Source organism: Heliangelus exortis, chromosome 2, assembly GCF_036169615.1.
Source record: "Heliangelus exortis chromosome 2, bHelExo1.hap1, whole genome shotgun sequence".
NCBI lineage: Eukaryota > Metazoa > Chordata > Aves > Apodiformes > Trochilidae > Heliangelus > Heliangelus exortis.
Genome location: NC_092423.1, coordinates 103,066,451 through 103,080,132, shown reverse-complemented (window position 1 = coordinate 103,080,132; position 13,682 = coordinate 103,066,451). Strand labels below are relative to the sequence as shown.

At 37.0% G+C, this 13,682-nt stretch overlaps 1 protein-coding gene across 1 annotated transcript in view; it reads right to left on the bottom strand.

The window, feature by feature from the left end:
• Positions 1–1,631: 1,631 nt before the first annotated feature.
• Positions 1,632–13,682, bottom strand: part of YES1 (YES proto-oncogene 1, Src family tyrosine kinase) — a 47,335-nt gene continuing 35,284 nt past the window's right edge. The window contains exons 3-12 of the mRNA XM_071737262.1: positions 13,556–13,655; positions 12,397–12,495; positions 9,589–9,692; positions 9,252–9,401; positions 8,885–9,040; positions 8,431–8,610; positions 5,989–6,065; positions 5,473–5,626; positions 4,762–4,893; positions 1,632–3,972 (exon numbers count right to left, since the gene is read on the bottom strand). Coding sequence (XP_071593363.1) covers positions 3,764–3,972; positions 4,762–4,893; positions 5,473–5,626; positions 5,989–6,065; positions 8,431–8,610; positions 8,885–9,040; positions 9,252–9,401; positions 9,589–9,692; positions 12,397–12,495; positions 13,556–13,655 — 1,361 coding nt within the window. The 3' untranslated portion in view covers positions 1,632–3,763. The remainder of the gene's footprint in view (positions 3,973–4,761; positions 4,894–5,472; positions 5,627–5,988; positions 6,066–8,430; positions 8,611–8,884; positions 9,041–9,251; positions 9,402–9,588; positions 9,693–12,396; positions 12,496–13,555; positions 13,656–13,682) is intronic.

The following is a 13,682-nucleotide window of genomic DNA, read 5'->3' as shown; positions in this document are numbered from 1 at the left end:
AAGACTGCTGGTATTCACAGGATCCCAGAACTGTCACAGCTGGAAAAAATACCTCTGAAGAATGCTTATATTCAGGTTTCCCTTTTAAAATTTCCAGTCTGTTCCTCAGAACCTGCTAAGTTTAGCTGGGTAACTATCCTCTCTCCTTTAAGAAGAACAAATCAAAAGCAACAGAGTAGACAACATGTATTTCTACTCACTTAAAGTAAACAAAATCCTAAGAGAAGATGGACAATGTTCTATGAAAGCAGACACTGCTATCAATACTTCAAACCCCCAACAGCAGTGGCTATTAAAATTTGTCAAAATATATGCCTTTAAACTTGGTCTTGTATGTTGGGGGAAAGCTGGAGGAAATACAAACATCTACAGCATTTTCACAGGAAACTTAAAAACTGAGAAGTTTATTGGACTGAATAGATCAAAATAAATAACAAAACTGGGGGCTCATTAAGTTCAGTTGTTCATATTAATTTGTATTCATTTCAACTGTGGATAATATGTTTCAGAATCAACAGTATTGCAGATGGTATTTTGGCTTTTTCTACCTGTCAGCTAACCCTAAGAATTTCCTTTGGTGGCTTTTTAGAAAAAAACCAACCCGTAAGGCCCTTTCCAAGCCTACTTTTCAGTGGCAAGAGCTACTCACAAGCCTATTGAAACGACAGCTCAGTGGCTGTAAGAATAGGAACACCCTAGGTCTTTTTCATAATGCTTTATGCTAAAAAAGGGATGCATTTTATCTAAATAGTAGGATTGCACAAATTTTTATGTTTGGAAGTTTACTCAGAAATAGTATGAAAATATTCTTAAAATACTACATCTTAAAATGACACATGACAAAAACAGTCTGCAGGTCTATCATGCACAATGGTTGTCACAAGGTTCTGATAGACAAAAGGGAGAGTACAGATTATCAGAAATTACATGATTATTGTCATTAAAGGAGTGAAACATTAATTACATCACAGGAAATACTAGAAATGCAGTAAACTTTGCAGTCTGTAGGTTCTGTAAGAAGAATGGTTTTAATGTTGTATTAATTATTTTTGAAACCCAAACAGTACTGGCTCCTTAATCTACAGTGGCACTGGATATGCATGTCAGGATCTGTGGTCTGAGTTCTATAGGTCACTGAGACAAGTAACATTCAGTGAGGTTCAGATAAAACATCAACTATCACGAGAACAAATGCATAAAATTCCCTGAAAAAAATTGCACAGAAGTCAAGAGCAGCTGCTACTAGCAGATAATGCAAGAGAGGGTATGTGTATGCTCTACAGCACGGCAGTGTTCACCAGCTTAGAGTCTTCCTTGGATGTGCTCTCACACAAGAGTCCCAAACCTGTCTCTCTGGCCATCATGAGGGGGTTCTATTTTATATTCAGACAGAATCATTCTGCCCTATTCCTACCAAGGACTCCTGAACTGCTCTAGAAAATGTCTCCTTTCTCACGGCAATAATGCACCACGAACTTGGCATCCTGTGTGAAAGTACATTCAGTTTACAGAGGATTAAAAATACACCCAAAACTCATGAAGGTTTTATTCCCCTCCTTCTGCCCTCAATATGAAGGCTACTTTGCTTCTGTCCCCATCCCACCTCTCCCTCATCCCCTCAAATAAGCAGATGCAATCAAGGAGAAATTTATTTTGAACCAATTCTGCAAAACAGTTCAACAATGCCATACTTTATAAAAATACTTAGTTACATAATTAAACTTATTACTATTTATATAAAAAGTGTGAATGTGAACTTTAAACTCTGTTAGGGTAAGAACCACATCAAGGTCTTCAGGTGAAACAAATAAATTTTCATAAACATACAAACTCTTTTGGAGAAGTCTTATAATACACAACCATTTACAATGAACACGTTCATTAAGTTAGTGTTTTATTCCTTTACTATACAAGTGTTACTACAATGAACTGTTCCATTCAGTAATTAAAAATTCAAACAATGCCAGTTTCATTTTTGGCATTTTTTGTTATAACTGTATTAATACATAAATTCATATGATTGCGTTATTAATTTTAAAATATTTAGAAAAATTAAAATTCCATCATATTTTGTGGGGTTTGTGATTATTTTTTGTGTGTGGTTTGTGGGTTGTTTTTTTTTTTTTTGGTTTTTTTTGTGTTTGTTTTTCTTACATAAAGCCCTTTTAAAATTTGATAACCACAGATGTACAGATGATGAGCAAAAATGAAAAACAATGGCACTGGTTTTACAAAGATCTGTTTGATAGTTGGATACAATGTAGTGTAAACCCATGAAGAAAGCTTAGTACCAGAATCATATTACCAGTTTTTCTGAAATTCATTTGTTGGATAGCTTTACAACAATAATATGAATTCCAACCTGGTAGCTAAGTAAGAGTTTAGTGTTTCAAAATTAAAGTACATAAGCTTGATCAGAAATGCAAGAACCTCATGCAAACCGTTGAGTAAAAGACATGATGTTATTGCTTGATATGTCAGTAGCCAAAGAAAATAAATCTACATGTAGTGTCAAGCTGGGCTGAGTCCCAGCAAATTTCAATGTCACTATATTTGGACAATATTAAATATATTTTAACCCTTAAGTTTTTAAACTTTCACATTTTCTTTTGTTTACTTTTAGTTAAATAAAGCTGTAGGGGCAGAAGTGGGAAGAGCAACTGTGTGTAAATGTCTTAATAGTCAGGAAAAGCAAAAGTGCAATCAAATCCCTGAACTAGCAACAACTACCATTTGTGGCACCCACCCTTGTTAACATTCATAAGCCACACGCAACAGTACCAACCCTGTCTCTAAAAAAGGACTAAAAAGTGGCCATTTACCAGCTTCAGCCTTGCTTTCCTGCTGAGTTTTGTTCAGGTAGTCTTCCCATACAAAAGCTCACTGCTGGCTTGGAGCTTAAAAGATTAAAGGCTTTTCCCTCCTGATTGTATTACATAGCTTCAAGTTCAAATATCATCATACTTTATCAAGACAATTTTATACAATATTACCTCATTTGCTAGTTACCTTCATTATTCTTAATTAGCTATGCAGAAAGAAAAAAAGAAAAATCTCTTCATGCTACTTTCCAGTTATATTAATACAGGTATTAACACAGTGCATTATGCTCTCTAATCTCACTATTGAGGTCTACCATTTAGATCATTTGTCACTCACTGTTCCAATTTTCTCTCTTAACCTGCTTACCCTAATTAAGTCCATGCAAGGGGAAGCTTAAAAGATCAAGACTATATATCAAATACAGTTATACCATCTGTTTTTTTTGGGGGAGAGTGGGGGGCTCACACATGTAATATTGAACACAGGGAGTTTTACAGAACCGGAATAGAATCGCTTGGTCCCAAAAAGTTCTTCTGCTTTAAAAATGTCTTAGCCCAAGATTCCTAATTCCAGACAATTCCCTCTTCAGCAGAATGATTATCAAACATTGGGTAAATAAGGATTTGAGAGTTGTTTAGTTTTTTTTTCTGCTATTGTTCACACCAACACTTGTTTTTCTACCTGGTATTTTCAGTAAGCTTCCTTTGGACCCTGAAAATAAGTTGGGAAAGAGGAAAAAAAAAAAAAACATGTCATTGGTAAATCAGACTATAACACTTTAAAAGTGGTTTTGTGCAACTGCATTATGAAATTCCAGTTTGCCAGTAAGAGCATGCAAAGTAGCAAAGATTTTCTTTCCCTTGATTCCTTATAGACATCAGGAATTCTTTGCAAGTCTTTTACATTTGGCAGATTTGTGCATGTTATATAGACTGTTGGCTTATAAATTGTCTCCAGGCTGGTACTGTGGTTCTGTAGCAGTAAAGTAGTCCTCCAAGAAAGACTGTATATATTCAAATGTTGGTCTCTCATCGGGGTCCTTCTTCCAACACAGTTTCATTAACTCATGGAGAGACTCTGGGCAGCCTTGTGGGCATGGCATCCTATATCCACGTTCCACTTGTTCCAGAACTTCCCGATTCACCATCCCTAGAAGGAAAGCATGTTACATTTGGATGACATTATGCAAAGAAGAGTTTCCCAAACTTTGCAAGTGTCTCTCCAGCTGCAATGAACCTACCACAGTAGAACCTCGAAAGAAAGCACCTTGTAATGAATGAATTTAGTACATTTTGCAATAAATACATTTTCTGAAAATTACTTCATTACACTGGTCAATACCTGGTCCTTCTTCCATTTGTATGCTTTCTCATTTGTATACTTTCCCACTGCTTGGGGCCTGTCTTTTCAAAAGAACACTCAAGAACAAATACCTTCTGCCTGCCTCAGTTTCCATTCAAGGGCCACTTAATTTAAAATCAGGCCAAGAAAAAGGCATTTTATACCTTCCAGAACTCCCTCGTAAATTCCAGTCACAGCAAAACACCTGACAAAAGATGTTACATATGTTTAGTTCCAAAAACTGGTCTAGCAGGTTCACTCTACCGATGCTCACTGTAGCCTGGGAAAATGTCAGAAGTAGAAATTTCAGGAAGACAAATAGGAAAACATAAGGATACCCTTTAATCTGAAGTGAACTAAATGAACTATCAGCCACACTTACAAGTGAAATGATCTTAAAACACTTAAAAATATAGAACAGTCAATCTATAAATGAAACAAAGTAGCTTTGTGAACAAAAGAATCAGTGAAGCATGACTAAGTTTTTGTCTCTGCTTGTCAAGGGTGGGTTCTTAATGAAGGCAAAACGTACAAAAGGTAACTTCAAAAGCCCTGGCTGTAACAAAGAGAAGAAAAACACACTATACTTTCTCTTACCTGGATATGGCACTCTCCCTTTCGTTACCAGCTCTGTCAATAAAATTCCAAATGACCACACATCCGACTTGATTGTAAACCGACCATACAATGCTGCTTCTGGAGCCGTCCATTTAATCGGAAATTTGGCGCCTACAAACATCGGAAGGACAGATACTCAGCTTTCCCTTGCTTATGCAACATTTGCTTACACTTTTTTTATTCCCTAATAAAAAAAGGATACTGCACTAAATTTTTATACTTTGTTCTGTTGAGAAAATTTGAGGTCACTTAGTATTTTAAGATTTCAAACTGAACACCAGCTTCAGACTAGGGCAGTAATTACTGGTTATGGTCTTTGGGAGCAGGCAAGGTATCTGGGATTCTTAATCAAGCAGGTTTCAAAAAGTGGGGTGACCTTCAGAACTGGATGAGCAACCTCTCTCAGCTCTCTTCAAACTGCACCAGGTTTTACCCACCTACCCTCTCTTCCCTCCCCCAAGAAATCCAACAAGACCAAACATTTTTTTAAAAGATAAGACAACTGCCAGGTAATTTTGAACAGTAAAAAGTTTACTAAAATTTCACTGGGGCAAAGGAGACAACTAAACATAGCTGTGAGAGCACATTTATATCCACAAGCTTTATTCATCCAGACAACATTCTGAGAAATGTAATAGCTCAAAGTAATTTGAGGGTAACTGGCATATTCAGTAAATAAACCTGTCTTACCTTGTCTTGCAGTGTACTCATTGTCCTCTATTAACCTTGCTAAACCAAAGTCTGCTATTTTACACACAAGATTGTCTCCTACAAGAATGTTAGCTGCCCGGAGATCCCTGTGGATGTAGTTCATTCTTTCAATGTAAGCCATGCCATCAGCAATCTTTAAAAATAAAGTTTTATTAAAGATTATTTTTCATGACTACATACATTTCTCCCAAGCATTAAGCTGTACCCCTCCATTTTTGCTCCACTCTCAATGTATAAATATAGGAAGCATAGCATAGTATGCATAGCATAGCAAGAGCTTGTGACAGCACTTGTTACTGTGTCTGGCTATATGGTATCAGCTAATTGGGACCAATTACAATCCTACAACAGAAGATGTAGGACAGAACAGCATGAAATAGCCAGAGCATTCATAAAATAGCCAGATAACTAAATACTTATGTCTAGCTGGTATCTGATAGTTTTAATTCTCTTCTGTAAGTACAAAATACAGTTTTCTTGATTTATACAATGTACCTGAGCAGCCATGTCCACTAGCTGTGGGAGTTTCAGGTATTTCCCTTCTCCTTCTTTAAGGAAATCTAGCAAGCTGCCTGTAAAAGATGACACATTTTGGGGGAGCGGGAAGGAAAAAAAAAAAAAGCAAAAAATTAATTTGACCTGAAAATACAAATGAGCTTTTTTCTCACAGACATTATGAATCACACACTCATCTCCCTAAATCAGTCTCTGAAAACCTGTCATGTGACAGAATACGTGACTTAATGACTATGCCTCTAGTTGACTCTACCCTGATGACTAATGAATGCAAGTTTTGGGATCCATTTCAATAATCCAGGTAACTGAAGACTAATAAAACAGTCTACAGCTTGATGATTATATGGCAACACCTAGGGGTTTTTCCCAATATTCCTGGTATCAATGGCCTTCCTATTTGGACATTTTTCTACATAGAGATTTATAATTAAAGAACAAATTTTTTCTGGTAGCTCTAGTTATATACTAGAGAAACTGCTGCTTTTATTTTGTTGCTTTATCTTCCTCACAGGGAAGTAAGGGAGTTCTGTACTGGGAAGTTCTTATAAGGAAGTACAGTATCTTCCATTCTTTATGAAATATAATCTCCTATTTATATCCTATGATTTTATGATTCTTATATAATGCAATTGTATTCAGAACATGACAATATACACAGTATTTGAAATCAGTTCCAAGGACCTGAGCTCCTTTTTAAGACAGTAATCTTTACATGCATGTTAAAACTATGTCTCTAACATAGCTTTCCCTACAGGTACTACTATGCCATAAGAGTATAGGAACACTATCTCATTCTTAAGAGACTGGTGAAGACTGGTAACTAATCACTCTCATCATACTTAAAATTACAAAGACAAAATTAGAAGTGTGGTGATGGAAGTGGAAAAAAAAAAAATAAAATCACTTGAAATGCAAATCTTGCAGTGGATTCATGGCAGCAGTAGCCATGAATTAGATACCTCCACTGTGGTTTTAGTCACTTGGCTGTTTATTTGAATGAAAGGAAAAGCATGGGAGGCAAGACCCATGCTGCCGCTACTGCTGCTGTTTGTTGTGTGTGTGTTTGCACAGATTTTTCTCATCTTGGTTCATGAACTCAGAGGACCCAATAGGAGCAGATTTGACACTGGTCTCTAAGAACCTGTCCATTCTGGAAGAAGTTTTGGGTAGTGCACAATTCCTACCCATCTCTTTTTCTTGTAAAAGGAGAGAGAAAAGAAGAAGAACTTTCTGCCAGCTTTCAAGTATGAACCACTGAAGAGATTTTATGTTTTTTGGTAAAATGTGAGGATTTTTTCAAAACAAACAGAGGCTTCCAATGGCATTTTGAATCCATTATTTAGACAAACGCACAATTACTTTTCCAGTTCATTACCCCTGCTTTTGCAAGATAAAATCACAGTTCTGGTTTTAATCTCTTCTTAAAGACGGCTAAAAAGCTTTTTTCCCCTGATTGCCTTGCTGAAACTTGATTTCTGAACAATAAATAATGTTTTTTTATGACAGCTTGAAGATCTAACAGAGAAACTGCCTAGTGCACGACCACAGAAGAAACTTTTTAGGTTTCCTACTCCCTTCTACCTGTTCAAACTTACTCAGCACTTAAAACCCCAATCCAAAGAGGAAAAAAACTTCCCAAAACAACCTAGTTGTGGCAAAGTACTAAACGGCAGCTGCCCTTGTCTTGAACTTTAACACTGTTTCTGTCTCTTAACAGGATAGCAAAATTTCTCTGTGAGGTGAACAGAAGCCTGTATTTTTTATAAAACTGGAATAATTGACTTGAAAATCTGCTGCTTCTTAACACTAATATGCTTATGATGTTTATTTCTACATTCAGCCTAAACCTCTAAATCTCTTCTTCAGCAGCAGAGGGAGGGGGAAATGATATACAGCAAGGGAAGGAGGATGAAAGACGGAAAACAAGGAGATAAATGAGAGAGTCTGGAAAAAAAACCCAAACAAACAAACCTCAGCCTTCTTAAAATCTACTATTAGCGATGCTGGAAAAAAAAAAGCCAAACACGAACCAACCAACAAAATCCAACTTCTTCTGTCACTATGAGCATGATCTGTCTACAGGCATGTTTATTCTCACAGTAATATTCCCACCAAAACCTTTCAGTTTATATGTAACAGCCGGTACATGCACTATAAAAACAAGGAGAAAAAAACCCCAAAACAATCTAGTACTTGGAAGATTACTAAGGGTGACACAGATGTGCAAAAAACCCATTCCTCTACCCACAATCTAAATCAGAACTGCTTCAAGTAGGTCAAGCATTGCTCACTTTAATTTAATCAAAATTACCAGTTATACTCCAGTCAGCTTAAACCAAACATTAATTAAACATTTAATTTGTTACTGGGATCTTAAATAATCTTATAAACGTAATATCTTCAAACTATTCTGTCACAGACCTTTTGTCATGAATTCAGTGACAATGTAGATTGGCTCCTCAGAAACAACTGCATACAGTGGAACAAGTTTGTCGTGTCGTAATTTCTTCATGATCTGAGCCTCCTGCAAGAAAGCTTCTGGCATCATTGTACCAGGCTTTAGTGTCTTGATTGCTACTTTTGTGGTTCCATTCCATGTTCCTAGAGAAAAAAAATCAGATTTTTATTCTCCACTATAATGCCAAAGGATTTTCTGCTAAAACTATTTGCTTTTTGCTTTTATTTTCTTAGATAAAAGAATAATTATAAACTAGGACTACATGGAATATTTTACCTTTCCATGACTGATCAGAATTGGTATTTTTTCCCTTCAGTTCTGCATCAGGTTATCTTTTCAGATCCCAATACAAATTGACTTAAAATACTACTAAAACATTCACATGAACTACTGAAAGGTGGCACATAAGGCTCTTACCCATCCATACTTCACCAAAACATCCTTGGCCCAACTTAACTTCCAGCCTCAGAGATTCTCTAGGAATTTCCCAGGCATCTTTTGCTAGTCCCTGTGTTTGTGGTTTCACAGTGGGACACACTGTTGTTAGCTTATGACACAGCCCATCAGCATGTTCTGGAGAAAAAAAAAAATTGTAGTTAAATGGGGCTAAGATGGTAACAAAAGTAACATCGTAGTGTTGATAAAAAGAAACTAGTCCGTTTCCCCGTTGTCAAAATAAACCAGAAATTTTAGAGTTGCAAATTTTAAAAATAAGCTACATGCAGAGTTTTTCTTCCTCACAGGAGGCAAGTGGTAGTACTGGGACACCGGGACTTGGGCTTACCCCTGTAGTGTTTCACCAACTTCTGTAGAGATTCAAATTGTGCTCTGGTTGTGATATAGTATCCACCATTGTCAAGTTTTCTGATTTTGTAGTGTTTCACATTATCACCTCTGACCTCGTCCCAGTCACGTATGGAAAGGGAGTAAGCACCTAGGAAACAAGTCATACTTTATTCTTCACAAAAAATTTAAAAAATCAATTAATGTGTCTTCCCCACTGTCATCATACTCATACATATGTTTATACACACATATGTAAAATAGACAAAAATGCCCAAGACGTCCACCTGGACTGAGAGGGAGGAGGAATGGGAGAGAGATAAGATATTCATAAGTACCTTTAGTGGTTTCACTCTCTCTTACTAAGAAAATACCACGCTGGTTCCCAGGATTTAAAAGTAGCCTTTCTGCATCCTTTCTGCCCATCTTGCCAAAATACCACCTAGAAAATGTTAAAGGAAATATGTGTAAGATGAAGTTCTTTATGCTTTGGTAATCATACAAATACAAGGTATAGAAGTCTTTAGTATTGACTGGACTACCAAAATCCCAAAGCAGTTACAGATAAACAGAAGTAATGACATCTATATAATAAAAAAATTAAGATGACCTGTTTCTATATGATTCCCACTTCTACTGTTTGCAAAATAAAGGTAAAAGGAGGCCTCCATCCACAAATAACACGTTTTTCTGATGGCTTAAGGATGGACATCAACAGTACTTAAATTGAAAGAAACACCCTCCTCTTGGTTAAGAAATTCACAGACCAAGCTGCATCAGGTGACACACTTTGGAAGCACACTCGGAACATGACAGCAGCTGAAATTATCTGTATGCTAGAAAACAGTATTTAATGTAAAGTGGGTGTGCATAAATATAATCAGATCATTGTTTCATTCAGGTTGGAAGGGGCATCTCTGATCCAGCCTCCTTCTGCAAGCAGGGTCAGCTCTGAGATCAGACCTGGCTGCTCAGGGTGTCAGCCACACCAGTCATGAAAACCTTTAAGGATGGAGCCTGCTCAGCCAGCCTGGGCAACCTGCTCCCCTGCCTGGCTGTCCTCAGGATAAAAACGTTTCTTTTTAATCCATCTGGAACCTCTCCTGTCCTTCTCTACCTCAGTAGAGGGAGCACTTTTTTCTATTGATCATTTAGAAACAATCCTGTGGTAGCCTCATTTGCTTCTCACAGGGTGATGCAAAAAATAATTTTAAACGTTTTCATTTGACACCACCATAGCACCAAACTTCACAAGTGTTGGGAGGAGAAAAGTCATATTGGACACTGCTGCAAAAAATTGTTTTGTGGCTGCAACATTCTGTGGGGGGAAAATGGAAGTAAGAAGGGATCATTTTGTTGGCCTGTGAATGGAAAGGACTGTGCAGTCACCCAGGAATTTGAAACTTATTCTTCCTTTTTAGTATGGCTGTAATTTGGCTGTTTAAATAGATGTGCAAAGTTAGAATTGGATGTGAGAGTAAACACGCTTGAGACAATTGGGATGCAGCCTTACTGAAGCAAACTTGAACCCTAGTTAATTACTTTACATGAAAATGCCTCTGCCAGATTACTAAAACAACTTACAAACTACATTTTAAAGAGCTCTTTTATTCCAGTACTTACAAAATAACAGTAGGGTTTGCTTGCTTTTTATATGACCACTGAGTATCTATATTATGGCATCATTCAAAAGGCACATGGATAACACAGATCCCACCACAAGCATTTTGTGATTTAAATGCCTTCAGGCTTAGAAAAGACCACTTAAAAGAAAACCCTAATCACCCAGAGCTGTGGATTGCTCTTCTATTTGTAATTCCAACTGCAATCACAACACAAAAACTATGAATGCTATCAGAGCCAAGGCTAACAAACCAACTCTCCAGGAAATGCTGTGGTGTTACTTGATAAAATTAGCACTAGGTCTTTAAAACAGTCAGTTTAAAAAAGGTGCCTCCCCTATCACCATTAACTCTCACTTGCAGTAATCACATAAACCTATGAAAAATCCTAACATTCTGTTTTGCCAGCCTTTAGGAGCAATACTTTCTTTGAGGAGCAGTGTTAGCTTGCAAATGGCTATCATTTCCATTTTACCATCACTGCAGATGCAATGACAAAATTGTTTATTCCCTAGTTATTAAAAAAACCCCAAACAATCCAACAAGCTCCCTTTTTTTTTCTTTTTCCTAAAAAATCTTAAGTCAGTAATTTTAAAAGCAGCTGAAACTCAAGGGCATAAAATAGTGGCACACCTTTGATGCAATCACTTTTAAATAGCAAAGAGCCAGGTGATAGCAGCATTAATGTGCTAAAGTCTCAGCTTGAGATTCAGGAAACATCTTGGAAACTGGGCATGCTTCCCAGAAGTGCAGTAGCAAACATAGAAGTGTAAGGATCAGGTATCAGGGAATTGCTTTTTGGAAGTACCATGTCTGTATACTCAAGCAAGAGCTGCAGAGCACTGTATTTCTAGTACAACAAATACAATTAATGCCTTGGAACAAGTATAACCTGAAACTGGACCCCACCTCAGAGTTCCCACAGTAACTTTATGTAAGTATTCTGGAATCTATGTTTGTAAATAAATGTAGCAGTACTGGAACTCAAGGCAATACTGTTTTCCCAATTCATAGTAGTCCTTCATGTGCCTAACAGTTTTGTCACCAAAAAGTTGTTATAGATTAACATGGATCAGCAATTACTGTCCACACATTTTTATTTTTATTTTTTTGTAAGATGAGGTACTATCAAGGATATAAATCACTTGAATTAAGGTTAGGGAAGCAAAAATAAGATAAAAACCTAGAGCTGATGGTGTGTGAACTCTTTTACAAAAAAGATCTCTATTTTTGCTTTACATAAAACACATTGCAAACTCCCCAATTCCTATCTTTACTATAGCATTCTTCAATCCATCTTCAGCTCTACATATAGCAAGCAGGCATAAAACATTTGCACGAGTATCCACCTCACACTTACTAATAATTATACCTTTGACATCATCCAAATAGCACTGTCATCCTTTAATTAGTAGTAGTGTCCTACTTTACCCTTCAATATTACATGCACTGAAAGGAATAGTATCACCACAGGGCACAAGTGTAGAATGGATAAGAAGAGATTGACAGGATACAATGTCTTACTCTTCTGCTTGAATGGAGTCTGCAGGAGCAACATAATTGCTTGGGATGTAGCCTGTTTTTCCAGTAGCAATAGATCTTGCTTCCCACCAGTCTCCTTCCCTGCAATACAAGATCTGTTATCTCTTGCACATATAAACAATACATCATTCTCTACCACCTCGAATATTTTCACTTATGAAAGGTGGGTTAAATTTAGGTAACGTATTATTCTAATTACAAAGGCATCTAAAATAGTTCATGCTGCACCCAAATGTATTTTTCTTTTCACTGTAAGCAACATGAGTGCCTCTTAGAGGAATTCTGCATTTCAAGATATAAGGCTTAGGTTTGTTTTAAAAGTCAGAGGAATTTATTGACGTATGCACAATGCAAACCTACAACAAAATGTTTTATGGCAGAGATGTATAAACTTCCCAGTTCTTTAGTCTTCAACTGCCTCTCCCAGATCATTCTGTTTCTATGCTAACAGTGAGAAACAAAAGAAGCAGGAAGTCAGCTGATAAATTTAGAGAACTGGATGAAAACTGCTACGTGTATGAATTAGAACTATTACCACAACCAAAAGTTGTGTGTAAAGAAACTTCAAAGGTGAACAAACTATTTCCCTTTCATTAGACTTCTATAAATCAGGCTGTAACACTATAAAGCTGCTGCAATTGAACTAGAACACAAAACTACCCATTAAGCAACCTGAGCATGAATTCATTGTGGGGGCCAGCTAGATGCACTCCCATGGTAAAATGTCCCTGCCTAGGGGCAGAGCACCCTCAAGCATTGGCAGTGCAGTGCTGATGGCTGCACACAGCTCCAAAAGGTGCCCCCAGAGTGGCTGCTGAGCCTTGCTGGAGCAGGGATTGGAAGGATGACACCCAAGCAGCAGAAGAGAAGGCTTGGGGCTGCCCTAGTCACTAGAGTTCTACATCTGCACTCAAAATCTGACCTCAGCCTGAAGGTTACAGTATTAATATTTTAACCCCATGCTTGATGAACATTGGATGCATTCAAGAAAAAGAAAAAGAAAAAAAAGAAAAAAAAAGAAAAATCAATCTACTCTGAAGTGAAATACAATACACAGGCTACACAGGTTTCAAGAAGAGTTGAGGTTCTATTTATTAGCCAAAAAAAAAAACAGATGAAGTTTGTGAATGAGAACACTTACGTGTTATTTATTATCTGGAACCGCTCCCCTTTCTTAAATGAAAGGTCATCTGTAGTTCTAGCTTCATAATCATATAAGGCCACAAATACAGTAACACCTCCTAGGAAAAAGGAAAAAACAAAGCAGT